Source organism: Maniola hyperantus, chromosome 15, assembly GCF_902806685.2.
Source record: "Maniola hyperantus chromosome 15, iAphHyp1.2, whole genome shotgun sequence".
Taxonomy (NCBI): Eukaryota; Metazoa; Arthropoda; class Insecta; order Lepidoptera; family Nymphalidae; genus Maniola; species Maniola hyperantus.
This window is the reverse complement of record NC_048550.1, coordinates 4476798-4504123: the sequence shown is the minus strand read 5'-3', so window position 1 is coordinate 4504123 and position 27326 is coordinate 4476798. Positions and strand designations below refer to the sequence as shown.

Here is a 27326-nt window from a genome sequence, read left to right as displayed (position 1 = left end):
CCAGTACCCAAAGAGGATATAAACACTACGTTGCCACTACGGTTCCGTTACCAACGCAAGCACGTTGCATGACGTCACTAAGCCAGGTTCTCAGATATTTCCGACGGGTGGTATAGAATCATATCGCGTCCCGCATCCCACGTTCTTTACGCGCAGGTGTGGCCGTAGCTTAACAACATGAATAAAGTATTGAATATGTCACTATAATTTTATTAAGTATATTCTAAATAGTAATACTATCTGGAATATTACTTACAAAAATAAATATGTATGTATTGAGTACCATAGTACATAGGTATGTCTGAATAATTTCGGAGGCATATAATTGTATAGTAGGGGACAGGTCGAGATGGCAATCGGACGCCACGCACACCCGCACGTCACCCGCGCTATCCCGCACCGGGTTAGCACGGGGGCTGTGCAGGTGTGCGGGGCGTCCCCACCCCGTTTGCCATCTCGACCTGTCGGTTACTGTAGACCTAATATTGTGTAAGTGTACTTAGATAATATGTTTATGGTACAAGTTTTAAATGGTTTGTAATAGTTTTATTACAAACCATTAGTAGTAGTTTTAAGCTTACCTAGTTTTAATTTTTTAATTTGTAACATTTGGTTTGTATGTTTTGCTTTTTTTTGTCTTTTCTTGTTTTGTGAGCTGAATAAACTTTTATTTATTTATTTATTTATTTATATTATAGCAGTTATCGTGGTGGAAGTTCAAGCAAGCGACGGGAAAGGAAACGGTTCGCTATGTATGGTGCCTACGCATGGGGTGTACCGGCCCTACTCAGCGCAGTCACTATTGGCATGCAATTCAGCACGGGTTTACCCGACCATATCATCACACCAGGTTTTGGGCATCAGCGATGCTGGTTTGACAGTAAGTTTCTATTTTATTCTTTAAAAAAACCGGCCAAGTGCGAGTCAGGCTCGCGCAACGAGGGTTCCGTACTACAGTCGTATTTTTTCGACATTTTGCACGATAATTCAAAAACTGTGATGCATAAAAATAAATAAAAATCTGTTTTAGGATGCACAGGTGAAGGCCTTTCATATAATTATGATACCCCACTTGATATAGTTAGGGTGACATGGTAAACAGTGAACCACTAAAATTTCAAACATTTATAGATCCACCGTACGTGAATGTAGTTAACAACTATTGGCATTAGACGAAAGGTAATTTATTAAACTTGTGTTTTGCATATTAATTTCAGCACTAATTGTAATAGTTTATAAGTAATATTGTTTTATTTAAAAGATGGCGAATGGTTCACTGTGTACCAGTATATGTACACAGTGAATCAGGGTGTGAGTCGACAGTGAACCAATGTGTACACAGTGAATCATCATTTTAATTACCTACATTTGTCACATATTTAAAAATATTTATTGATAAAAATGTCTTTAACTAAAACTACAGTAAAGTAATATTTAATCATTTCTTTATATATTTGTATTCTTTAGCAACAATCACATAAAATCAGTACAAAAACAAACTAGTAGATACTAATTTAACTTACAAATCTAATTAGGAATACTGACTATATAAATTAAAGCTTGGATTTTTATATTTCCACTTATTAGTATTTTCACTTAAATCTTCTCATAGCTGAATATTTTAAATTACATTCTTGTGCTGCTTTGTGTATACTCATTCCGTTCTTTACAAGATCTACAGCTTTTTTCATGTCTTTTGCATCATGTCCGCCAATTTTTCGATTTTTTACTGTAGTTCGACACATTCTAAAACAAAAAGATTACTATTATTATATTAAGTATTAGATCTTCTATTAACGCCTTTTTTGTTCATAACAATCACAGTTGAAAGTTAATGCATAAATTGTATCGGACATAATGAACAAGTGATTGGTACACAGTGAACCATGGCTCACTGTGTACCCTACGATTTTGAGCCACTGTGTGCAGACACCACTTTCTAACCTTTAAGGTTACATAACTATTAAACATACCAAATTCAAAGGATATTTATATATCTAAGTTATTAAGGAACAATTACTTTACACATGGAAACAGTGCAATATAATGTTACTAAATATACAACGATTCTAGAAAGAAAATAAATGAAAACACGTGTACTTACTTTTTTTGGCTCCAAGAACAAAACCATACACTGTGCCACTGTTACGGGCGGGAGAGCGCCGTCGACTGGGGAGTGCGGGAGATGGTAGAAGGCAAATTGTTTCGCGTTTGCAGTACGGTTTAGCAACGTCACGTTTTTGAGATATGAGTGGTGGTGCACTGTGTACTACTGGGCCACTGTTTACCACCTGACCCTATCTGTCTTCGAAAATTGAAAATACTAATTAAGTATTATTAGTTCATGACCACAATTTAATTTTTTTTGTGTGATGTAACCACAAATTCACGGTTTTCAGATTTTTCCTCGAATGTCTGCTATAAGACTGCTTTCATGATTCTAGGTCAACGGGAAGTACCCTGTAGGTTTCTTGATAGACCGACAGACAGACAGACAGACAGACAACAAAGTGATCCGGGTTCCGTTTTTCTTTTTGAGGTACGGAACCCTAAAAAAGATTTAAAATGAACAAATTAACTAAGACTAATCGTATATTTTTAACTTGTTATTCTAACAATAATATTTGTATGGTCATTTGATATTATTACATAAATTGGATATTAATACATATTAAATTACATATAAGGAACACAAAAAATACTTATTGACTGATTGCAATGAATCTATACTTCCATACTAATATTACGTGGTAAAGTTTGTAAGTTTGTTTGTAGGAAGTAATCTCTGGCATTACCCAATTTTGAAAATCTTTCACCAGTAGAAAGCTACATTATTCCTGAGTAACATACTTGGGCTTTTTATTTTGAAATAACAAAAATTAGAGAATCAGATATTTAATGGATAGGGGTATATTAGGTATATGTACTTACATATCTCGTGACCTGTTTATCCAGATGTTTTGTTCGCAAACCATGTAGGAACTAGGAATACAATATTTTAACACAAAGGATAATATTGTAATTGTTTACAGATTGGATGAGCGAGCTTTTGTATTTCTTCACGCCGGTGTTTGTGTTGGTGATGTGCAACGTGGTGCTGTTCTCAGTGACGGCGAACCGAATACGATCAATCAGACAGGAGACCGCTATTTTGAAGGGAGCTGAATCTTCGAGGAGTGATAAACTGAAAAAGGATAAGCAAAGGTATAACTGGTAAAGTTTTGTGGGCATATTTGACAAAGGTACGCCACTAATTTTAGCTTAGAGCCAATACGCATGGTCGACTAGTCGCAAGGCAACTCGGTCGACGGCAACCGTTAGAATCCAAGATTTGTATGGAAGTTGCCGAGTGTATACGCACGGAGTTGCGGCGACTTTGTGCGTATATACTCGGCAACTTCCATATAAATTCAACTATTTTTGAGTTGTTCGTCGACTGAATTGCCGGACAACTATCGACCGTGCGTAATGGCTCATAGGAGTCATCTCCACGGACGAGGGAATCGCAACAAGTCCGACCTACTATCGTCGGATAGTCACGCGTCAGTCGTCCGCCGTATCACCGCGTGGGATTGGCCTAGTTGTATCGAATTGGGTGGCACGGTTGCGAGACTATTGCCACGCATTTTTTGTCCGTAGAGATGGTGCCTTAGGAAGCATGGCGGCAGTCAACATATTATAGCGTGACATTTATCGCCTTCGTAGTTTTCGGCCGTCGCGTCGGCTGAAACCGGCCGGCCACCTATATCGTATATAATTTGTATGATCTGCGTTTAAAGAGCTTCTAAGACGGTCAAGTGGCTTGAAGTCAAACACGTAGATTTGTTTTGCCTGATCAAGCTGCTTGGTGCGGGCTTGATGCGCCCGACAAGCGGCTTGATCGACATCGATTACTTACTGTCCGAACGTCGCGTCAAGCAAAAAATATAAAATCGCATCAATCACTCGTCAAGCATCAAGAAAATTTTGTGAACGGTTAAAATGCTTTGACTCAACCAAAAAGCCGCTTGACCGTCTCGGAAGCCCTTTACAAACATTGGTACTTAAAATTAAATTTTAATTTCAGATACGGGCTTTATCTGAAGTTGTTCGTGATCATGGGCGTGAACTGGACGGTGGAAGTCATCAGCTTCGCAGTGGGGGGCTCCAATTGGTACTGGGTCGTAGTGGATCTGTCGAATATCGCTCTCGGAATCTACATCTTCTTCATTTTCGTGTGGAAAAACAAAGTTCGCAATCTAGTCGTTAAAAAGTAAGATTTTTTTATAATAATGGTGTGATTAGGTACCTACATTTTGGTTCCTAGCCGTATTCGAGTACCTACCTGAAATCTGAATGTAACTTTTATGGTGCCATCTGTACACGACCAAAAAGTGGAAAATACGGCATTTTGTGAACAAGGCATTTCCTTAGGACCCGGAGAAGCATTTAAGAAGAGTGTCAATTTTAATTTCCGTACACTCGATGAGGCGCTTTAGACTTGGCGCAAAATATTGCTGTCATTTTGTATGGTATACCTCTTCCAGCGTACCTACTTTTAGCCGTACCTAGGTCCCTTTCAGTGGGGAAAACGATACCCTACCTACAGTACGTGACAGGTCGACATGACCATCGGGGTATGAGGCGGGGGACGTCCAGCACACCCGCAGGTCACCCACGCTATCCCGCACCGAGATATCGGCCGCGCTCGCCCGCACCGGTTAGTGCGGGGGCTGTGCGGGTGTACGGGGCTTGCCATTTCGACCTGTCAGGTAGATCTGAGTTATATATAAAAGCTTGTATAAGCATTGTTCAAAATATGTACCTAGGTGCTTATCTCAACTTGCTATATAATATTGCTTGCTGTATTATATTTTAAGTTTTGCTATTTATCGTAGATGGCGTAGTGTTCGCGGCCTGCCCGCAGAAACCACTCTGGGTACCTGGGGCACCCGGTCCAGCTCGGCGCCCACAGAAGACACGAGAGTCTCCGCTGACGACACTGGGATGCGACTCCGAGAAACGCGTTGATCCCGTTTTAAAAACCCAATTGAGGTGAAAATGAAAAAATATCTATTATCTATCTGTACCTACAGACCACGGTTTTATAAGAAAATATCATCATAATTGCTCAACCCATCCCCAGCTCTGAGCACTGGTCTCCTCTCGGAATGAGAAGGATTTATGCCACTCTTACTCCACTACACTGGCCAAGGCAAGTTGGTAGACTTTCACACTTCGTTGAGAATAATATTATGGAGAACTCTCAGGCATGCAGGTTTCGTCACGATGTTTTCACCGTGAAAGCCGTTAAAGCGAGCGATATAGACTTAAAACGCACATAACTCCGAAAAGTTAGAGGTGCGTGCCCGAATCGAATCACGTCTTCGTAGTCTACCAAATTTCGTCAAAATCGGTTGAACGGATGGGCCGTAAAAGGCTAGCAGACGGACAGGCTGACAGGCAGATAGACATACACATACACTTTCTCATATTTTATAATATTAGTATGGATTACTTAATTTTTTTTTCAGATTCGAAGATGATGGATGATAGAATAATTGAAGACACATTAACCTATTTTACCTCTAATATTTTTACCTACGTAGGACATTGCTAGTCACTTTCAATTATATAATTAAGAATTTAGAAGTAGGTAAGTTCACTTTCATAAAGCTATGACTTCCTTGTAAGTTTTAGTTAATGCCGTAAGGAAATTAAATTACTTATGTATTGCCGTGCGTATAGGTCCCTAAGTGTAGGTAGTTTTTCTAAGATTCCTGATATTTTTGATAAAATCTACTTAGCTTCTGTAAGGTGAAAATGGCTACTTATTTATTAAAGTTTTCTACGTGTTTTAACTTAGTACCTAAGTAATGCTATCGACTAGAAGATAAATAAGTATTTAGTTACATCGTTATGTTTTTTTTTAATAAGTAAAACGAACAAAATTTTATATCCCACCAAAGTGTTAATTCAATCTCAATTCTCATTTCAATTATTCATTTCAATTTATTTTGTTAGCTTATAGGTACTCAAAATCGTTAAGTACCTACGGAGAAAAAACATTTGTTTACCTAAGTAAGTACCTACCTACTTGTTTTGTTAAGTTCAGACTTTATTACATGTTAATGCTTATCGAAAATTTCGATACGAAAATAATATCTTTTCTCGTAAAACAATATCTGTAAGTTATACTGATGTTTGAACATAATATGGACAACAATAGTGTTTAATTCGCTATAATTCGCCAAAACAGACAAATCGTAGGTACCTAACTATATGTAGGTACAACGTGCAGCATGCGATATGCTCCGCCCGCCTCCTCTCTGCTAAGCACGCAGGACAGACAAGCACTCAAGCAAGCAAGGCGCACCACCATCACACATCAATATTATACAATGCACAATAATAATTTCTAACTACCTACTTTGCAACTGTGCATTGTAAAATCTGTTGAGGATGCTCCAGACGTGACGCACTGCAGTTTTAGAAGATTGTGTGGTATTGTGTGGAGGTGGTGCGTCTTGCTTGCTTGCTTTTCCTACATGTTTAGCAGCGAGAGGGCGGCTGGTGCATATCGCATGCTACAAATTATAATACCTACCTACCATAAATATTTGTCTGTTCTTCCGTAAAATAGCGCGTACCTCTATCCAATATTATAACCCTACCGACTGTGTAGTATAAAGTACCTAGGTACCTACTCACCTAGACTTACAAGCGTCTAGACTTTAGACTAAGTATTAGGTAAATAACAATGTGGACATGCGTGTTAGATATTTTTTTATAACTTAATACCTAATCATAATTATTATATTGGGTAAATAAGTAGGTATGTAGTAAGTTTTTAGAACAAAACTAGGGATTGCTAATTTTATAATTTTTTGGTCGCTTTTATCTATTTTATTAAGCCTTGCAAGTTCTTTTGGATGGTAATAGTCAGTCGTCAGTGTAATGTAATAAAAAAATTATCCAGCGAATTTCATAATTCGAATTTAATAATAAATCGTACATGTGATAATGTTGTACTGTAGGTACAATAGTCAATTTTCTGCCGCGTACTGTTCTAATCTAAATTAATGGCCGTATCGCTAGGTACTTTTTCTTCAAAAAGTTGGCTTAAAGGTTCGTACGCACCTGAGCGGCGCGGCGCGGCGCTTCAGTGAGCTTCACGTCGCGGCACAGAGCTTCAAAATATCATTTCTATCATTTTGTATGGCGCATATCGCACTAGAGCGGCGCGGCGCGGCGCTTCACCGCGCGTTGCCGCGCGGCACGGCTGGAGAGAATATTTTGAAGCGCAGCGAAGCGACGCGCAGTGCAGTGACGCTAGTGCGACATACCCAGCGGCGCGGCACGGCGCTTCGCGCTCGTACGCGAACGGGTATAAAAGTGACGCGCAAGTGACGCGAGGTGCCGCGTACTGAAGTTGTAGTGCGGTAGGCACCGTCGAGCGGCCTGAGGTGACGCGTTCTGCAGTCGGACTGAAGCGCCGCGCCGCGCCGCTCAGGTGCGTACGAACCTTTAAATATTTTTATAAGATAGGATTTAGGTACCTAATAGATAAATTATTATAAAGTAAAGATGTCGAACTGGTGTTGAACGATAAAACATGAAATCATTCCTTACGCTCTTCTATGGCGCAATGAAAACTCTACCGTGGTGGGCATAGTTATACTCTACCGTACGCGTCTTCAGTTCACTGTTCGATTTTAACTCCGTAATTGTCACTTTGTCACGGCGATTACGCACAGCACTTCCGTCATCCGTGAGAATTCAGAATACCAGCGATTATCTCCGACATACCTAATATGTCATAAGCTCTCATACGAAACAAAAAGGAACGTATTTTCACGGACTCTGATCGGATGAGTGCGTAACCGCCGTCAGTGTTGCATGACATGACATGACATGACACACGGTATAAACCTATCGGCTATCACGATCCTGTTGCAAATTACGCTAATTTGATTGGTTGAAGTTACGCGACCTTTAATCTTGATTAGCATTGTTAGAAAGGCGTCTTCTATGTTTTATCATTCGCTGCTGCTATTTGTAGGTGTATGGATAGATAATTATCCTATACTAATTACATTATATTATGTAAGTACATAGGAATTTCACTGAAAACGAAACCGAACCAGTTTAATTTATGAAGATTTTCAGCACCGTTATTATTCGTTCTTGACTTGGAGTCCGTTTGTAAAAATAAGTTGTTGTAAGTAGGTACCTAATTACACTGCTCGTGATGCTTCATATTTGTACAATAAAGTGTTTACAAGAATATTTTGTTTGTTTTAACCTAAGATATATCGACCTACCAACATGCTACCTACCTACCTACTCTTAGTTTTAACCACTGTGGTCAAATTGCCAAAATCTTCCCATCTCTTCAATTCAAATAAGTATAAAAAATCATCATCATTAACCGATAGACGTCCACTGCTACACATAGGCCTCTTGCAAGGACTTCTACAGGCCACGGTCTTGCGCCGCCTGAATCGAGCGACTCGTCCGAATAATTCTGATGTCGTCCGTCCACCTAGTGTCTTCCAACCTGTGCTTCCAACGCTGCGGCTTCCGGTGCGAGGTCGCCATTTCATAAGTAAATCGTTAATTTTAAAAAACTGCGCAAATCGACATGACGCGTGCCAATAAAGAAACCAATCGAAACGAAAGGGCACTGGGCAGTAGGCTGTGTAAGTGAGACAGTAGGTATGATTATTATCGAGCTGTGTTATCCAGGCTCGTAGACTGATTAAAAAAGCTAGACTAAAGTACTGTGTAACCGCGTGTGAGATAGCGATAGCACGACGTAACGATGAATAACACGACAATTACCATTGTTTAGTAGTCAATATTTGTATAAACCGCTCAACAATATTTGTATTAAACGTTTTTTTATGTGAAAACAAGTAAATAACTAATGAGAAATACAATGATGCCACGAATTATCAACGTTTGTTTTGCAAATAAAGTTGTATTCCTTGAAAAAAATTGGTTACACGATAAGGGACAAAGAACAGGTTAGCTGAGTCTCTGTTTATCACATTAGTAAATCTGTGCTCTTTATTTTTAGTGTGAATGAGAAAGCAAACGTTCCTTTGTCTAGATTTTTTACTCCGTCTACGTTCAGGCTCTTTTCAACTCGGAATAACCGCGAGCTTTTCAAGTTCTTCTTCAGTTTCTTTATTGGCATGCGTTATCGACTATATTAGTACCACTAGGCCGCTGCATATTGGGAAAAGCTACGGAAAAGAAGGTTTTTGAGGTCAAAACGCTAGGTCGAAACAAATTCAATATTTTGAGTAAGTTGGGTCATCTCATTAACATTTGAATTTATTAGTCGTTATTAATAGGACTCAAAAAGACTAGAAACTAGAGCCAAACTAGCCAGTAAAAAAATAAGTTTGACCATACGGACCATAGATCGACCGAAAAGAGTGAAATTAAATGAGGGCGCCACTTTTGTTCTTGTGGTAACACCAAGGACTGCACAATGTAGGTAGGTACTGCTACCAAAATAATATTGATACCTACGTGATCAAAGAAGTTGGAAGTACTACTACCATAGACTACTACGTATACGTGATTGATAGTTATTTGATATTAAAAAAAAAAACACTAGAGAAGCCAGTTATCGTAATAATAGAAAAATTGTATTTATAACATAGGTACCTCGTGTAAACTATCAAATTGCTTCAAACTCCATAAAAAGCGAATTGAAACTTTGTGATTCACTTCACCAGCACTTTGAGAGTCGTCTCTTTGGTAAAGTAGCTGTTATTTAGTATTTTTCGTACATATAATCTAGCAAATTGCTAAAAAACCCACCCTTGACCCACCTCAATAAAAATTTTTTTTTCTTGGAGGAGTTATTCAAGGATCATTAAAGGAGTTTTGCTCTTGTGCTCTTCTTATTCTTACCGGTGACTGGTCTGTGCTTACAAAGTACTCTGTGTCTGTGCTCTTCATAGAATACCTACCTACTATTATATTGTGCTCTTCCTCTTCTTGACTTTGACATTTGATGTGAGAGGTTATGTGAATTGTGAATTGTTGTGGTGAAATTGTAAACAAGCTTCAAATCTAAATTTGTTTTTATTTTTTAGGGATAAGATATAATATTTCCGCTCTTTATGTTAGGTATTTATTGCTTTTTTGCGGCGCTCTATTGATCCTCGTGATATATGTAGGTAACAAACGTATTATTCATCCGTTACCCAACATTATAAATTTTAGACTAGAACTTTACAAAAAAGCCGTATATCGTATTGTTTATTCAATAAAAATATGCTTGTTCTAATAGAACTTGTGAATGATTGTTATTTATTATACAAGGTGATGTCTAGTTAACGTAAATTACTGTATAATTGAATAGAAAATTGTGTATGTCTTTTGATCTGTTGACCTTTGGACCATTCTGTATTATCATGTATAACATTGCATTTAGGGTGTCAATTGCTGTGGTGTTTATCTCAATCGTTTCGTATTACTTTCTTATGAATAAAAATAAATCAGGTAGGTTTCATTCTCATACTCATAACTTGTCTTTATGTAGCTTGTTTATTTGGTTTGGAATCATTTATATCATAAATCTATCTTTTAAATCATAGTACAACTTTGTTTTTAGTCTGCTTTGTCGATAAGGTGACAAATTGTATGTATATAATTAGCTCTTTGGTATCATAATCACAAATTTTTATTTTATTTCATAGGTATCTAATACTAGCTTTGTAACCGTAATTTTTATCTCAATGTGAAAAGATATGATAATTATAAGGAATGTACATACACCATTGGCAAAGTGCTTTTTCAGTGTATAAAGCGAGGAATGAATCTAGCTGAAAATCCATGGTTTTCTAGGTGGATATGCTGCATGTCTAATATGTACTTTAAATATGATTGAGTATTTTAATTCCATACTAATATTATAAATGCAGAAATGTGTCTGTCTGTTATCTTTTCACTGCCTATCCATTCAACAGATTTTTTCAAAATTTAGTACTTACAGAAATAGCTTAAGTTCCGAATATGAATATAGGCTATTTTTATCCCAGAAAATCAAAAAGTTTTCACAGGATTCAAACACTTAAATCGTAATTAAAAAGTAGCAGGCGTCATCTGGTGTTTAATGTATGTGTGATTTTTTTTCAGTTGCAGTTTCAATGGCTAACAATGGTATACTGTTTGTATCTAACGCTGCCAAAGCCCACAGGTACTGCTCAAAAGTGTCAAAGTTTGTGAAGAATATTTTGTACATAAAGTTCCATGGTGGGTCAGACAGTTCGTTGCCCATTATTAATAAACAGATAGTAAATATTTACACTAAGGTAAGTAAAAATCGTGTTATTTTACAAACAACAGTTTATTTAAGTAGTAAAAATGATAACAAAAGCACAAGTATTGTATGTGAATTATATAATATCAATTTATTCATGAATTATGCAATTTAATCTTGTGAATGTTTTTTTTTTTTTTTTTTTTTTTTTAATAGATATAGCGAGCAAGCGAGCAGGCGGGTCACCTGATGTTAAGTGATTACCGCCGCCCATGAACATTTGCAGCACCAGAGGAGCCGCCGATGCGTTGCCGGCCTTTTAGGAATTTGTTGGTCCGCCCCTTGAATAACCCCATGTTATAATCTAGTGGGAACACCGCCGATGGGAGTTGGTTCCACAGTTTGCACGTGCGTGGAAAGAAGGATCTGGCGCAGCGGACGGTCGAAGTGCACCAGACACCCAGATGGTGAGGGTGAAATTCCTTACGGTGGCGCGCGATGCGGTTGTAGAAAAAAGAGGGTGGAATGAGGTCAAAAAGCTCTTCAGAGCACTCCCCATTATACAGGCGATAGAACACGCATAGAGAGCTAACGTCTCTGCGGTGCTCCAGGCTTTCCAACGAGCCGGTTAGTTTGGGATCGTCCACAAGTCGAACAGCCCGCCTTTGGATCCGATCAAATGGAAGGAGTTGGTACTGGGGTGCTCCAGCCCAAAGGTGGGAGCAGTACTCCATGTGAGGGCGGACTTGCGCCTTATAGAGTAGGAGCCTATGCTCGGGCGCGAAGTACCGCTTTGCTCTGTTGAGCACCCCAAGCTTTTTGGAGGCTAATTTATATGTATCTTAGTATCTTAGTTTCTTTGTTTGTCTGCTTTCTTTTTAAAAAGAATATGCTAAGCTAATCATGATCAATATTCCCCTTTCCCCTCCAACTAAGTGTAAAGCTTGTGCTAGGAGTAGGTACGACAATAGTGCAACCGGTGGGGTTTGCATCTGCAACCTTATCCTAACCTAACCTTTCTACAGAACTTTGGGAGACAGAGTACATCAGTATATCCCACAATGGGCATTAGCTAGTGGCTTGCCTATAAAAGAACTAATTAATATTGATAAATAATTGTTTCTCAATAAATAGGCATCAACACAGTGTGGCAACTTGGATGTAAGACTGATGCTCAAGCCAATAGATTCTGTAGAGAAAATAAAGACAAATAAATCTTTTCAACTCATCTTGTATGACAGGGAACTATCCAAGGATGTTGTCATAAATTTACTTGAAAATGTTCCCCCAGAAACTCAAGTACAAAGAATAGGTAAGTAATATTGATAATTAAGTAATATTGACAGTAAAGATACCTACAGTAACCCAACCGAAAGTAATGTACATCAGTCTTTAGAATGACAATTTGGCTTTGTAGAGCGTCTCTGTCAATATGACGTTTTGTCGGTCTCAACGACAGAGACAGTGCTCTACAAATTTGCTATCTCCTTCTAAAGGTCGATATATATTACATTCGGCAGCGTATAAATTGTACTCTTATGTGTAGAACTTGCTTGCTCTTAAAAGTAAATTTGGATGTGAGTGAAGGACAAAACAAGAAACAAACACACTTTTGCAATAATAACAATAATAATAATTAGTAAAATTATTTTTACATAATACTAGCTGTTGCCCGCGAGTTCGTCCGCTTGGAATTAGGTTTTTAAAAATCCCGTGGGAACTCTTTGATTTTCTGTGATAAAAAGTAGCCTATGTCAGTCTCCAGGGTCTTTGTCTATACCCATGCAAAAAATCACGTCGATCCTTTGCACCGTTGCGACGTGATTGAAGGACAAACCAACAAACCAACAAACCAACACACTTTCGCATTTATAATAAGGGTACTGATGATAAAAAATATTTAATTCAATTTATTTATTCTTCAACAGATGCTGATGAGAAAAATTTATCAAATGAGCTTGGTCACAATGAACTTGAGACAGTGAAGACTTATGAGTATGTAGCTTTAGGAGGTACATTTGACAGACTGCACAATGGCCATAAAATCCTCCTATCGCAAGCTGCCTTGAGAGCGACCAAGCATGTCACAGTTGGAGTAACTGATGTAAATATGATTCAGTGTAAGGGATATCATAAATTCAATCATAATTTTAAAAATATTAAGAATAATATTCAAGTTAAAAATGATCATAAAATATTCAAATATCACTCGAGGGAAACAGGACAGAACTCGGGCCTCGATTGTAAAACTTGATGCATTATCACGTTTTACATTTGTGGTGCGAATTCTTCGGAAAATATACACAATAGTTGTAAGCTTATTTTTCAAATAATGTCTATGCCTTTTCACAAAATATTCATACAAATTTTTATGTTAGTTTTTTTAATTGCGGGCCCATTAAGTTTACGAAATTCACTTAACATTTTTAGTTATACACCTTAACCTCAAAGAACACTGTCAAAAAGATGCCAATACTTTTAGCCCCGTCAATCTAGTATATATTTAAATATTTTTTTTCCCACAGCAAAAACACTATGGGAGTTAATAGAGCCTATAGAAAAAAGAATGAAAGCAGTGTTAGAATTTCTAAGAGATATTAATCCTGATCTTGAGTATAATGTGTGCCCTATTCAAGATGTCTATGGACCAACAAAGGATGATCCCAGATTTCAGGTAAATTTTTACTACTTTTATATCTTAATTTCATGAAGAATTCATGAATTGTTATAATCTTGCAACATTTTTCTGATTTTATTATAATATTCTTTTTGTTTTATACAAAGCAATCGATTGTGTTCACTATGTGAACTATCCGTTTTATTTTTTAAGTATTGTTCCAAAGTTTTCAAGTCTATCACCAAGAACAAATCCTATGAAAGTGTGCCTATAGTTATAGGACCTTTCCTATTTTTAGTGTACATCTCTGACATATTACATAAAATTATTATTTATTGACATCTAACAAACCAGAGGAGTACCACTTTAATATAATAATAACAGACTTAGTAAGTATAATTAATTGATAATTTATTTTAGTTAATAGTTGTAAGCGAGGAAACTAAACGCGGTGCCATAAAAATAAACGAAAAACGCCAAACAAATGGACTACAACCGTTAGATGTTTACACGATAGGAATCGCAGAGGATATGGACCAACAGTCCAATGAAGAAGAAACCAAAGTAAGCTCCAGTAATATTCGGATGCGATTATTGGGGACACTGTTAAAGGAGCCTAAGGTATTTAATACATATGTACAGTACCTGGCAGGAAATATTGCACATCGAACTTTAGTAAGAGATTTCGTTGTCTCTGTCTCTCATACCTATGTGACGTTTTGTCGGTCTCAATGATAGAGACAACGCTCTACTAAACCATTAAATCTTTTTGTAAAGTTCGATGTGCAATCTTTTCTGCCAGGCACTGTATACTCTTTAATGCACACTACAGAAAAACAGAATAAGACACATTACAACAAAAGAAAAACTGAAAAGATGACAGGTCGAGATGGCAATCATATGCAGCAGCAATGCACGGGGCTGCAATGGCTTGTATAGTATGGTATAATAACATTGTAAATTGTAAAATTAAAATTAAAAAGAGCAACCGCCGAGTTTCTTGCTGGTTCTTCTCGGTAGGAACGGCATTCCGAACCAGTGGTAAATTAAAACTACCCGACGATTCGAAAGCGCTTGTAAAAAGTCTACTTGAATAAAAACATATTCTATTCTAATCATGGGGGGAACGCCCCGCACACCCGAACAGTTCCCGCGCTAACCCGGTGCAGGCGAGCGCGGATGAAGTGCGGGTGTGTGGGGCGCCCCCCGCCTCATACCCACCCGGATTGCCATCTCAACCTGTCGCGGACTATATAGTGGCGGAAAGCAATTAGTCTAATCTGAAGTTGCATCATGGTGGCTTGCGCAGGTCATAGACTAAGGATTCACACAATCCAGCAAAGATTTGTTTTTGTACAACGCACACCTCATGTTCAGATTGGATTACAGTAGAAACTCGATTATCCGGCCCTCAGTTATACGGCTTCGCGATTATTCGGACAACCAACCGAAAATTGTTCGGCCAAGTGCAAATCAGACTCGCGCACCGAGGGTTCCACACTCAGGTATTTTTTCCGCCATTTTGTACGATAAATCTAAAACTATTATGTATAAAAATAAAAATAAAAATCTGTTTTAGAATGTACAGGCAAAGCCCTTTCATATGATACCCCACTTGATATAGTAATCTTACTTTGAAAATTGAAAATACTATTATAGTGAACTACATAATATGCACAAAGCCCGCTTTTCTTCATATATCCGATTATCCAGATTTTCGATTATCCGAATCCCTAACAACAACAATTAGTCCGGTTAATCGAGTTTCTACTGTACTTGTTTTGCGTGCACTATACAATAAATCGGTCTTATCGCTAAATAGATAACTCTTCCTGAAAATCTTAATGCTAGGAAGGAATCGAAAAGCGGTATGTCACGGCTACCACTGAAAATAAAAAAAATATAAAGTACTAGCTGATGCCCGGGACTTCGTCCGTGCGGAATTAGGTTTTTAAAAATCTTGTGAGAACTCTTTGATTTTCCGGGATAAAAAGTAGCCTATGTGTCACTCTCTATCTATTCTAGGTCTTTATCTATACCCATGCAAAAAATCACGCCAATACGTTGCACGGTTGCGACGTGATTGCGACATTTATAATAAGGGTTAATACTGTTTATTTCTTGTACGATGGTACGGAACCCTTGGTGTGCGAGTCTGATTCGCACTGGACAGATTTTTTTAATATTATACTTTGTTTGTTCACAGCCCAACCCAAACATTCCTGATTGGCCTTATGTCATCGGATTGGCTGGGGGTATTGCTAGTGGAAAAAGCAATATCACCAATAAATTAAAGTAAGTGCATACATTTTGTCGTGATTGCCTATTGGTTACGACGTCCGCCTCCTGTTCGGGAGGTTAGGGGTTGGATCCCGGGCACGCACCTCTATTTTCCGACCTATGTGCCTTTTATAAAATTAAATATGACTCGCTTTAACAGTGAAGGAAAACATCGTGAGGATACGTGCATGCCTGAGAGCTCTCCATAATGGTCGCAAAGGTGTCTAAAGTCTGCCAATCTGCACTTGGCCAGCTTGTTGGACTATGGCCAAACGCTTCTCATACTGAGAGGAGACCCATACATGCTCTGTAGTGAGCCGGCTACAGGTTGATCATGGTGATGATGATGATGATACATTTTGTAGAACGATCCAAGCCATTTCATAGATTAAAGTCATTTGAAGTTTTTCATCACTTGGGTTATAAGAAGAAAGCCTATTAGAAATAAATAAATAAATAAATAAAACGTTTATTTTTCAATCATCTAGTTACACACATACATGGATTTGATCTTGAACAAAGCGTGCTTGTTGACATAAGCATATACAATATTAAAAATGGTACAAGATCAAGAACTGGCTATCCTAGCTAGATTTTTAGATCTGTGTTAAGGATATAGGATTAAAGATCCCATGTTTTAGATTAAAGGGAGCAGCGGTGGTGAACTGTGATATAATCGCCCATGAGCTGTACGAGCCGGGCTTGCCTCTGAACCGCACCATCTCGGAGCAGTTCGGCAAAGACGTCATTACCGCACAGGGCGAAGTGGACAGGAGGAAACTTGGCGGTATCGTCTTTAGTGATAAGGTAAGACAAATCTAAATGTAGAGCTATCTTTTTTTCATAATTTTATAGTGTTTTACCTACACTTCAAGGAAATTTCTAATTGGGTGTTTGACTCCAATTTTTTTATTACTTTGTTATAAACTAGGATAAAAATAATGACGTAAACTAATTAAATCGATCAAATAACAAAAAAATATAAGCATTTAAATATTTCTGACTAGACAGAGATAGCGATATATAGCATTTTGACGTCACACCTTACTAATGCCATGGTAGCTTCGTGCGGTTTCATACAAATTTTCGTTTTGCGAGAAAGGGATAGAAGACCCTCCCACTCCAAAATTAAAATGCCTGTAACTTTGTAAATCTTTGTTAGATTTTAACATTTTTTTCAGCGTACGTCATTATTTTTATCCTAGTTTATAATAAAGTAATAATATTTATCAAGTTCAAAAGTAGGGAAATACCCAATTAATTTTAAATACATATCAATAATTGCGGACTCACAACTCAAAAAACCGGCCAAGTGCGAGTCAGGCTCGCGCAATGAGGGTTCCGTACTACAGTCGTATTTTTTCGACATTTTGCACGATAATTCAAAAACTGTGATGCATAAAAATAAATAAAAATCTGTTTTAGAATGTACAGGTGAAAACCTTTCATATTATGATACCCCACTTGATATAGTCACTCACTTCGAAAGTTGAAAATACTAATTATTAGTTCATGACCACAATTTAATTTTTTTCGTGTGATCTAACCCTAAATTCACGGTTTTCAGATTTTTCCCCAAATGTCAGCTATAAGATCTACCTACCTGCCAAATTTCATGATTCTAGGTCAACGGGAAGTACCCTGTAGATTTCTTGACAGACAGACAGACGGACAGGCAGACAACAAAGTGATCCTATAAGGGTTCCGTTTTTCCTTTTGAGATACGGAACCCTAAAAATTACGCCCATTTGGCTTGACACTAAAAGTTATATTTTCGTAAGAAAGAGGCCCATTGCTTAGGCCGTTCCAAACTATAGGGAGCGCTAATTCCTTCAAATATTTTTGTAGGAGTTATATTATGTTACTCATGAAAACTAAGAAACACATTTGTTGATAAAGCTTAAAACTTTCAGGAAAAGCTAGAGAAACTCAACCAAATAGTTTGGCCGGCGGTCATCGAAGAGGCGCAGAGACGTGTACTAGCTCTCGGCTCACAGGGCTATAAGGTGGTAGTGATGGAAGCAGCAGTGATGGTGCGCGCTAAGTGGTATACGCACTGCCACCAGCTGTGGGCTGTGATTGTGCCGCCCGCCGAAGTAAGTCACTCGTCATTACTAAACTGCGGGATCATATAGCACACTAAGAGAAACGACCATGAGTAAAGGGAGGGTTCCTACCCTCCGCTTCAGGAAAGTCCATCATCATGATCAACCCATCACCGGCTCACTGCAGGGCATGGGTCTCCTCTCAGAGTGAGAAGGGTTTTGGCCATAGTCTGAGTCTGAGTCATAGTCATAGTCCACGCTGGCCATGTGCGGATTGGTAGACTTCACACACCTTTGAGAACATTATGGAGAATTCTCAGGGATGCAGGTTTCCTCACGATGTTTTCCTTCACCGTTAAAGCAAAAGATTAATTAATTAAAACGCACATAACTCCGAAAAGTTAGTGGTGCGTACCCGGGATCGAACCCCCGACCTCTGATTAGAAAGCGGACGTCCTAACCACCAGGCACAGCTTAGGTAAGACCAAAAGTCGTTGGCATTTTTTAATAAGCCCCTTTGGTTTCTACACGGCATCGTACCGGAACGCTAAATCGCTTGGTGGCACGGCTTTGCCGGTAGGGTGGTAACTAGCCACGGCCGAAGCCTCCCGCCAGAAAAGTATGTACAAGTATAGTTACATCTTTGTTCTCTTCACAGGCTGTTAAAAGACTCCAAGAACGCAACAACCTGACGGAAGAAGAAGCGAAGCAGCGGGTTGACGCCCAACCGTCGAATCTAGAACAAGTGGCCCAAGCCAATGTGGTCTTCAGCCCCTACTGGAGCTTGGAGTACACACAAGTGCAGATAGACCGAGCGTGGGAACACTTGCAGAATTATCTAGAGTCTAGGAAATGATTGCCAGTTTGAAAGTCTTCTTTATAGTCCTACTAGCTTATGCTCGCGACTTCGTCCGCGTGGACAAAAATTTCAAACCCCTATTTCACCCTCTTAGGGGTTAAATTTTCAAAAATCCTTTCTTAGCGGATGCCTACGTCATAATAGCTATCTGCTTGCCAAATTTCAGCCTGATCCGTCCAGTAATTTGAGCTGTGCGTTGATAGATCAGTCAGTCAGTCAGTCACCTTTTCCTTTAATATATTTAGACTAGCTGGTGCCCGTGACTTCCACCGCATAGATTTAGGATTTTATAATCCCGTAGAACCTTGATGTTGCGGGATAAAATGTAGGAATTCAAATATATCAATGCAAATCAGTACCTTCCAGCATCAGGATTAAAGAGTTGGGACTTGGAATTCAATAACAAAGTCTATGCTTGGCATTTACAATGTTATTTCACCAGGAACAGTTCGGGAATCTCTATGGCTTAGGAGTGCTGTACCATGCATCATCAAGTTTGAGTAGTTCGGACTTGGAGCGTAATCATGAAGCTGTTGCTTGATACCTGAAATATCATATCACCATCAGAAATTCCCGAATCCCCACGGCTTAGGAGTTCAGTACCTTGCAGCATCAGGATTGAGGAGTTGGGATCCGAAGTTCTTTGGTGTAGTCTATGCTTGGCACCAAAAATAATATTGCATCATCCGCAGTTCCTGAATCACTATAGTTTAGGAGTGCTGTATCCTACATCATCAGGGTTGAGGAGTTGGGACTTGGAGTCCAAGCATGCAGTCGTTGTTTGGTACCTACAACATTAATTCACTAGGAACACTTCCTGAATCTTGATATCATAGACGAGCAGTAACCCTGCAGGTGCTGCAGGTGTAAGAAACCGGCCGAATTGAGAACCACCTGCTTTTTGGAAGTTGGTTAAAATCAGGTCAATACTTGTATCTTTTAAATAAATAAATCTTATGTAATATATAAAAAGAAAAGCTGACTGATTCACTGACTGACTGATCTATCAACGCACAGCTCAAATTACTGGATGGATCGGGCTGAAATTTGGCATGTAGATAGCTATTATGACGTGAAAATTAAAAATTCAGGAAACCCCTGAGGGGGTAAAATACGGGTTCGAAATTTGAGTAGTCCACGCGGATGAAGTCGCGGGCATAAGCTAGTAATTTTTAATGTTATTTCATTCCATAGAGCTTTATACATTTTGTCTTATAGCGTCCCGTCCGCGCGCCCGGGGCGCTTGCTCAAGTCACTATCATGCAGTATTAACGGGTTAACGGTGGGAATTAACATCTAGCGACGTGGACGACTTAAGGCACGCCCTTTCAGTTTCCTTCATGTTTTATTTTCCTAATACCAAGTTGAACTGTATGTTAAAGTAAATAAAGCTGAGTTTAAATTGTTGTACAAATGTGACGCTGTGCCTCGACTCCGCATTACTCTGTAGGTGAGCGTTGCGCCTATGACTCTCATTTACAAGAGGAAACCAATGTAATAATATTATTTTTCATACATATATCCGAGTCCTTGTTATAATTTTACATAATATAGGTAGGTACTTATCTATACTAATATTAAAAATGTAAAAGTGTGTCTGTCTGTCTGTCTACTGGGTTTAACCAATTTTGATGAAATTTGGTACAGAGTTAGCTTACATCCTGGGGAAGGACACAGGCTTTACACTTTTTATCCCAGAAAATTAAAAAATCCCACGGGATTTTTACAAATCTAAATCCACGCGGACAAAGTCGCGGGCATCATCTAGTATTAAATAATTAGAAGTACCTTACCTTCATAAATCAATTATTTTATTGCTTTTTTATTTTTGAGAGTTTTGCCTCCTAAAATTTCTTGCATTTTGGGTGATATTAAGATTAATGATAGACTTTTAAGTCATATAGTTACAGTGATCTAATTAATGTTAAATGAAAAATAAATATAATGGTTTATCAAAAACTGTATTTTTATTTTTTATACATAAACTAATTCCTTCCACCAGAATAGAATCTGTGCTAAGTCAACAGTGCAGAAAATATTGAACTGATTCAATCAGGATTCGAAGTTCGAACCCAGAGCCTCTTGTTTACACATTAGGTTCACGGCAGGCAAGTGCACAGATTACATAATTGAAAATCACAAAGAATTATTTTTATGAAGATAACTTTTCCATATTCCGTATATGTAGCAAATTACACATGTATTTTTTACTATAATTATTTCAAAATTCCAATTGGTATTTTATCTATAATGACTAACCCCAATATAAATAAAAACCAATATCTTTATGGTAATTTTTGACTTACTAAATCACCTAAATCATTATTATTTTTTTATCGTACCTATTCAATATTCTGTGATATTATCTAACATGATTATTATAGCAATAATGTAATAGGAAGGTAGGTATGCACCTACTTGAGTTAGCCCTTTTACTAGATTATTCGTATCGTTCATTTGTTTTGGAATCCTTGAACGAAAGGGGCGTACCTATATGAAAACGTTATCATGGTCGGCTTGAAAATAATTTTGTTCGCTACACTAATTAGTTATGCAGAACTTGGAGGTTTTCAACAAGTAATAGAGAGCTCTTCAGATATAGAGACCCTTAAAATTGATATCATAGTAAGTAACTAGGTACCACTTAAGTATAGGTATTTCTTCATTCTAAAATAAATTACATTTAAGTCCTAACTTCGTTAATCATTCATTAGCATTACATAAACGGCAAGAAGAATATAATCACAACGTATGCCGAAATGTATAAAAATATCACACAAAAATACCAACGTTTTAAAAACGATTTAAAATTATCTGCAAAAAAAATGTGGGTAGTTTTAGCTCTTGAATGTGTAACCGTAGCTAAAATAAAGCTAAAATCGACAAAATCCATAGAGAAACGCGTCACATACACCAGCCGGATCGGATTCTGGTACAACACGCGACGTCCAATATAAATACTTTTTATCGCTTATGCATTAAAAAAGTACTTATGATTTGATTATTCAAATGTAATTTTTGTTTTTCATTTATTACAGACTGAAATAATTAAAAACAATTTAAAAAGTAACGGTTGGAATAACATTTTGTTTGTCGGGACATTGCCGAACGCATTGTATAACAACTTAAAAAAACTGCCGTTAACTAACACAATTTCCGACATAGATGAAGAGGATGAGCAAATTGAAAATGTTGTACCCTACCACTCTAATGTAATTATATTAAACTGCCTAAATTTCGAAGAGTTTGAAAATGCTATGACGAAAACGGTAACTCTGGCCTATTGGCATTCTCTTGCAAACATTATTGTATACTATCACGACCCGTACGAGAAAGAGATTATTGCTAAAATATTTTTTATCTTCTGGTATTATAGAGCTATAAATGTAGTAATTGTGCATTATAAAGATTCAGAGGAAACAATGATGTTAACCCATTTTAGTCCCTATATGAGCATCAATTACCAACTCAGTAATATGTTTGGTTGTTGGACAGCAAAGAAAATAGGCATGTCTATTGGAACTTTTGCGGATAGCTTCATTTGTGTAAATCATTGTCATAATGTGTCACTGCATTCAAAATTGAGAGCTAACAATCTCGGTACTTGCATTGGATATGATACAGTTTCAATATTATATTATGAAAGTGCGAAAAATATTCAAAAGTTACCATTATTTGAAGATAAAGGAAAAAATCTGCATGGCTTTACGCTTCGAGCTTTTAGTATAGAAGTGTTGCCCTTCCTAGGCATAAAAGAGCATGACAATGGCACCTACACCCTTTACTGTAGAGACGGAATGATTTGGAACACTATGGCTGCGCTATTGAATTTTACTATTGATCTGTCTTCTGGAAAAGATCTAATGAAAAAACAATTTGATTTCGAAATCAATATTCAGCGAGTGTTCTCATTTATGCAAAGAAAAGAAGATTTGATATTATTCCCTATTTATCAATTTGATATAATTATAGCTGAGATAGAGTATACGTTTCCATTAATAGATAGCGGTGTTTGCTTTTTGTCACGACGCGCCGACTTTGAGACCATAATATTTAATGCAAAACTGATACAAACGAACTTAGGTGTTATGTTTCATTTTGTGCTGTGTTTTCTTTCTACTTGGTTTGTATTTTTCATATTTAATTTGGAACAGCTCCAAAAATTCAGCTTTGATCAAGCTGGAAAAGACTTGATAAATGCTTTCAGAACAGTTTTGTCAATTAGTCTTTATAATCCGCCTGAACGAGGTTCTTTTAGAATTTTTTTGACGATATCCATTTGGAGCTTTTTCGTAATAAATTTTAACACACAAGCTGCTATAATTTCTTTATTTTCTGCTCATAAACGTGGAAGAGATGTAGATACATTTGAAGATATAATTGAGAAAGGATACAAAATTGAAGGAATGGCGTCGCCAGATGTTATTCTTCCAGAAACTGAAGAAAAATACATAATCATTACTTCTAGAATGGAACCCGTACCTGACATGTATACTTGTGTAAATCATTTGGTGAACGATAGCCGCAGATTTTGTATAATAGACTGTGCTAATGGCCGTTATTTAGTGAGAAATAGGTTAGATGAAAAAGGTCAACAATTTCTCCATATCGCTTCTGATGCCAGAATTCATAGTCACTATTTACACATGATGCTTCATAAAAACAGTCCTATAACTGTATATTTCAATGACTATATGATGAGGTTATTTGAAGGAGGTATTATATGGAAATGGATGGAATACAGGTATAAAAATATAAAAGAAGAGGTACCGGTAGAACCTTTGGGAATGGAAGAAATGGAAGGTATATTCAAATGCTACTGTCTGTTGGTTGGACTCAGTTTTGTTATTTTCGTCATTGAAGTCCTTCTAGGATTTCTCCGATGGATAAAGCAAAAGTTCAGGATTATTAGTTAATATGAAAAAAATAAAAAATATCTATCGCAAAAAATTATTAAGTATAAAATTTTAAGGAAACTATCATGTCGACACGTCCACGTAAACTATTTAAATTATTCAAAATATTGCACTTAAAATATTTTGCACCTTCCATACAATTTGATAATAAATATTCAGTGTATATTTTTTTTTGCTCCTAAATCCTTTTCCTTGCAACTGACAGAATAACTTGGATTTCTAATTTGAATGTGTAAGAAGGGGGTGCGAACATTAGTGGCCTACCACCACAACCCGGCGTTTTACTCCGAACGGCACGTGTAGATGCGCCTTAAATTATACATTTTAATTTTATCTGTATTTTAATAAATAAACTTGAATTTTGAATCTGTTTATTTTTCTTGGCTTGGCATTTGTCTATATTTTCAAAATTAGTCTATGGGTTGAAATTTACATCCAGCAAGGTGTGCGTGATTTTAAAAATTTTCGATTACTGAATGCACATCGCATTAATAGAATTTAATGGGAAATTCGCACTATAAAAATAGTGAACACCGGAACCATAAGCATTCAGTGCACGCGCGTGACGGCCAAGCGGTTACGAGTCAGGTAATTTGCGATGAGAGGAAAACTTGCTAATGTCATTCTCAGCTGAAGATATACGTAACAATCAAAAACGCTTTGTTAGTATTGTACTCACGTTGTAACATTTGTTGATGAATCGCGGTTTATAATATTTTGGGATGAAATGCGGGAAACGCGGTGTCCAGTAGTGTAATTATTTTTGGCATGTGTCAGTCTTTTGTTCGAGAGGTGGTTCAGAGTTGTACTGTTTTTGTGTGTAGTTCAGCTTATCCAATTTCGTCGGCAACCTCAGCGGGCGCTCCTTTGTAAGCGTAACGAGCAGCCAGTCAGTTTACAGCGCATCACGGCCTTGGTCTCGGATCTCTAGGCGAAGGTTAGTGCATTATATACACACACATTAAGTTTCTAACGATCTTGTTTAATATTTAGGTCACTACAGATTAAAGTATGCTACACTTTTCCATAAGCTGCTCTCTAATACCATTATGAAGTGCTCCTATATATGTACACTGTAACTTTGTTGGTTCTACATTTAGTGATCAAACAAAGAAAAGATATATAAAGATACATTTACTTTTTTTGATTATCACTCCAAATTTATGTGTAGTTGCATTCTTAAAATAAATAGCAAGGATGTGTGTGTGCTCAAATATCAGTTTTAATTTTATGATTATTTTGCTCATTAAAAAAGTTGTTTATGTTGGTTTTCAACAAGACAAATTGGTCAATAAATTTTATATACAATTAATTGTTTGACTTAGTTCATGGATTTCAACTTTCTCAAATACAGTCAAAATCTGTTATAACGACATCAAATTTTATAGTTCATGTTGGATTTTAATTAATGCATTGTCATAGTTTGCCTAAATGTGAAACTTTTCATTAAATAGAATAAAATTTCGTAACACACTAACAACATTATAATACCATCATTCAAAGTCGGAACTATAAATTGTTCTTGTATTTGTACAGATAAATAAAAACTGAATTTAAAACGTGATAAAGCGAGGTTTGATTTTACTACACTTATATACCTAATATATTTTGTTTCTCAGAATCACAATGGACCCTAAACTTGACATTTTGTTTACTTTTACTATCTTAATAGGCTTTCTCCATTATACTGTACCAATGTGGTGGTGTTACCTACCTACTAATATGCTCAAAACATAGTTGGTTGTTGTAATAACGGATATAAATTCTCCAAAAATATAAAATACTAGCTTATGCCCGCGACTTCGTCCGCGTGGACTACACAAATTTCGAACCCCTATTTTACCCTCTTAGGGGTTGAATTTTCAAAAATCCTTTCTTAGCGAATGTCTATGTCATAATAGCTATCTGCATGCCAAATTTCAGCCTGATCCGTCCAGTACTTTGAGCTGTGTATTGATAGATCAGTCAGTCAGTCAGGCACCTTCTCGTTTCATATTTAGAAGAAGATAAGTTAAACGTGGTCACATACACACAATGCAGTATGTTATTATAAAGCAATGTTGTAAAAAAGCGGTGTTCATGATAAGGTGGTCATATAGCATTTAGTTGGGACCTATGGTTTTGGTCAAAATAACCAATATATTATTCTAACTGTTTTGAATATGACATACTAGATGATTCTCACGACTTCTGCCCTGTGAATGAAGACTTCAAAATCCTGTGGGAACTCTTTGATTTTCTGGGATAAAAAGTAGTTTACCTATGACATCATGTCTTTAACTATATCCATGCAAAAAATCTTGTTGATCAGTTACTTCATTGCAGTGTGTTTGAAGGGCAAACCAGTAAACAGACACACTTTCACATTAATTATAAAATGGGTAGTGATTTAATAACTAAGTGATATTTTTATGTTTGACTTTATGGAAACATTTTATACTCTCTTGGTCATGCCGTCATATTCCAGCTTTTTTAAAATGCAATCAAAGTCAAATAATGTCCTGCTACTAACCCCTTTTAGGTCTATCAGAGTGTCAGCCCTAGAAATATCCTTAAAACTTATATTACAGATGGAATGATTCAACATTAAGGAACCCATTGGAAGCAAGTAAAACTGCTTGGCCAGTTGCACACAAGGAGTCAATATTCTTGCCTGAATTTCCTATAACCACCGACCTTCTTCAAAAAGATTTTGAGATCATTGCAACTGTTGCAAAAGGTGCCTTTGGAGAAGTAGTGAAAGTAAAGAAACTAAGTGAAAACAAGGAGTATGCGTTAAAAGTTCTGCATAAAGCACAGGTGAGATATTTCTAACTGACACTCTTTACTATTGTTATAAGATAGGGGCCGAATTAAAATTTATAATCACTCAATGACCCTGAAAAACAAGGAAATAAAAAAATTTAAACTGCTAAGTATATATACTGTATAGATAAATTAAAGCCATATATATAAACACTATAATTCTATTTAAGGAAATCAAAAGGAAAAACGAACCCTTATAGGATCACTTCCTTGTCTGTCTGTCTGTACGTCTGTCATGTCAGTCAAGAAAATCTATAGGGTACTACCCGTTGGCCTAGAATCATGAAATTTGGCAGGTAGGTAGGTCTTACAGCATAAGTAAAGGAAATAATACGATAACAGAATTTGTGGTTATATCACAAAAACAATTGAAATGTGGTCTTGAACAAATAATTAGTTTTTATATATAATACCTGAGTACGAAACCCTCGGTGCGCAAGTTTGACTCGCACTTGGCTGGTTTTTATTGTAAAAGGCAATATATTTTATATACAGTTCTGGGTCAATGTCGTGAAGATTAAGGCACTTAATTGCAATTCAT

At 37.1% G+C, this 27326-nt stretch overlaps 4 protein-coding genes across 10 annotated transcripts in view; all 4 read left to right on the top strand.

The window, feature by feature from the left end:
- LOC117988975 (G-protein coupled receptor Mth2-like) overlaps window positions 1-7100 on the top strand; it is a 29489-nt gene extending 22389 nt beyond the window's left edge. The window contains exons 5-9 of the mRNA XM_034976271.2: window positions 699-880; window positions 3033-3204; window positions 4067-4252; window positions 4878-5034; window positions 5514-7100. Of these exons, the coding sequence (XP_034832162.1) occupies window positions 699-880; window positions 3033-3204; window positions 4067-4252; window positions 4878-5010 (673 nt within the window). The 3' untranslated portion in view covers window positions 5011-5034; window positions 5514-7100. The remainder of the gene's footprint in view (window positions 1-698; window positions 881-3032; window positions 3205-4066; window positions 4253-4877; window positions 5035-5513) is intronic.
- A 2913-nt stretch (window positions 7101-10013) lies between these two features.
- Window positions 10014-21023, top strand: Ppat-Dpck (Bifunctional Phosphopantetheine adenylyltransferase - Dephospho-CoA kinase). 6 transcript variants are annotated; one of them, XM_069503235.1, is made up of 11 exons: window positions 10014-10174; window positions 10436-10503; window positions 11140-11315; window positions 12398-12575; window positions 13192-13383; window positions 13789-13937; window positions 14301-14501; window positions 16087-16175; window positions 16802-16967; window positions 18074-18256; window positions 18864-21023. In XM_069503235.1, coding segments are annotated over exons 1-11 (1602 nt in total). In that variant the 5' UTR covers window positions 10014-10172; the 3' UTR covers window positions 19062-21023. The 6 variants fall into 6 exon arrangements, with proteins under 6 accessions (XP_069359336.1, XP_069359338.1, XP_034832207.1 ...); XM_069503236.1 differs by having other exon boundaries at window positions 10040-10054; XM_069503237.1 differs by lacking the exon at window positions 10436-10503 and having other exon boundaries at window positions 10014-10128.
- A 549-nt stretch (window positions 21024-21572) lies between these two features.
- On the top strand, window positions 21573-24085 carry LOC117989022 (uncharacterized). The gene is made up of 2 exons (XM_069503459.1): window positions 21573-21689; window positions 22103-24085. Exons 1-2 carry the CDS (start codon window positions 21573-21575, stop codon window positions 23978-23980), a joined length of 1995 nt encoding a protein of 664 aa, XP_069359560.1. The 3' UTR covers window positions 23981-24085.
- A 310-nt stretch (window positions 24086-24395) lies between these two features.
- The window catches only part of LOC117989014 (serine/threonine-protein kinase S6KL-like), a 76940-nt gene continuing 74009 nt past the window's right edge, over window positions 24396-27326 (top strand). For both annotated transcript variants that reach the window (XM_034976317.2, XM_069503226.1), the window contains exons 1-3: window positions 24396-24568; window positions 24805-24917; window positions 26551-26779. In XM_034976317.2, the coding sequence (XP_034832208.1) occupies window positions 24482-24568; window positions 24805-24917; window positions 26551-26779 (429 nt within the window). In that variant the 5' untranslated portion in view covers window positions 24396-24481. The remainder of the gene's footprint in view (window positions 24569-24804; window positions 24918-26550; window positions 26780-27326) is intronic.

Bases quoted from the DNA above. Each gene is read 5' to 3' on its own strand.
- LOC117989022 (XM_069503459.1), top strand. From the start codon at position 21,573: ATGGTCGGCTTGAAAATAATTTTGTTCGCTACACTAATTAGTTATGCA. The intron at 21,690-22,102 runs GTAAGTAACTAG...CATTTATTACAG, and splicing joins CCCTTAAAATTGATATCATA to ACTGAAATAATTAAAAACAA.
- Ppat-Dpck (XM_069503235.1), top strand. The intron at 10,504-11,139 runs GTAGGTTTCATT...ATTTTTTTTCAG, and splicing joins TATGAATAAAAATAAATCAG to TTGCAGTTTCAATGGCTAAC. The intron at 13,384-13,788 runs GTAAGGGATATC...TTTTTCCCACAG, and splicing joins TGATGTAAATATGATTCAGT to CAAAAACACTATGGGAGTTA.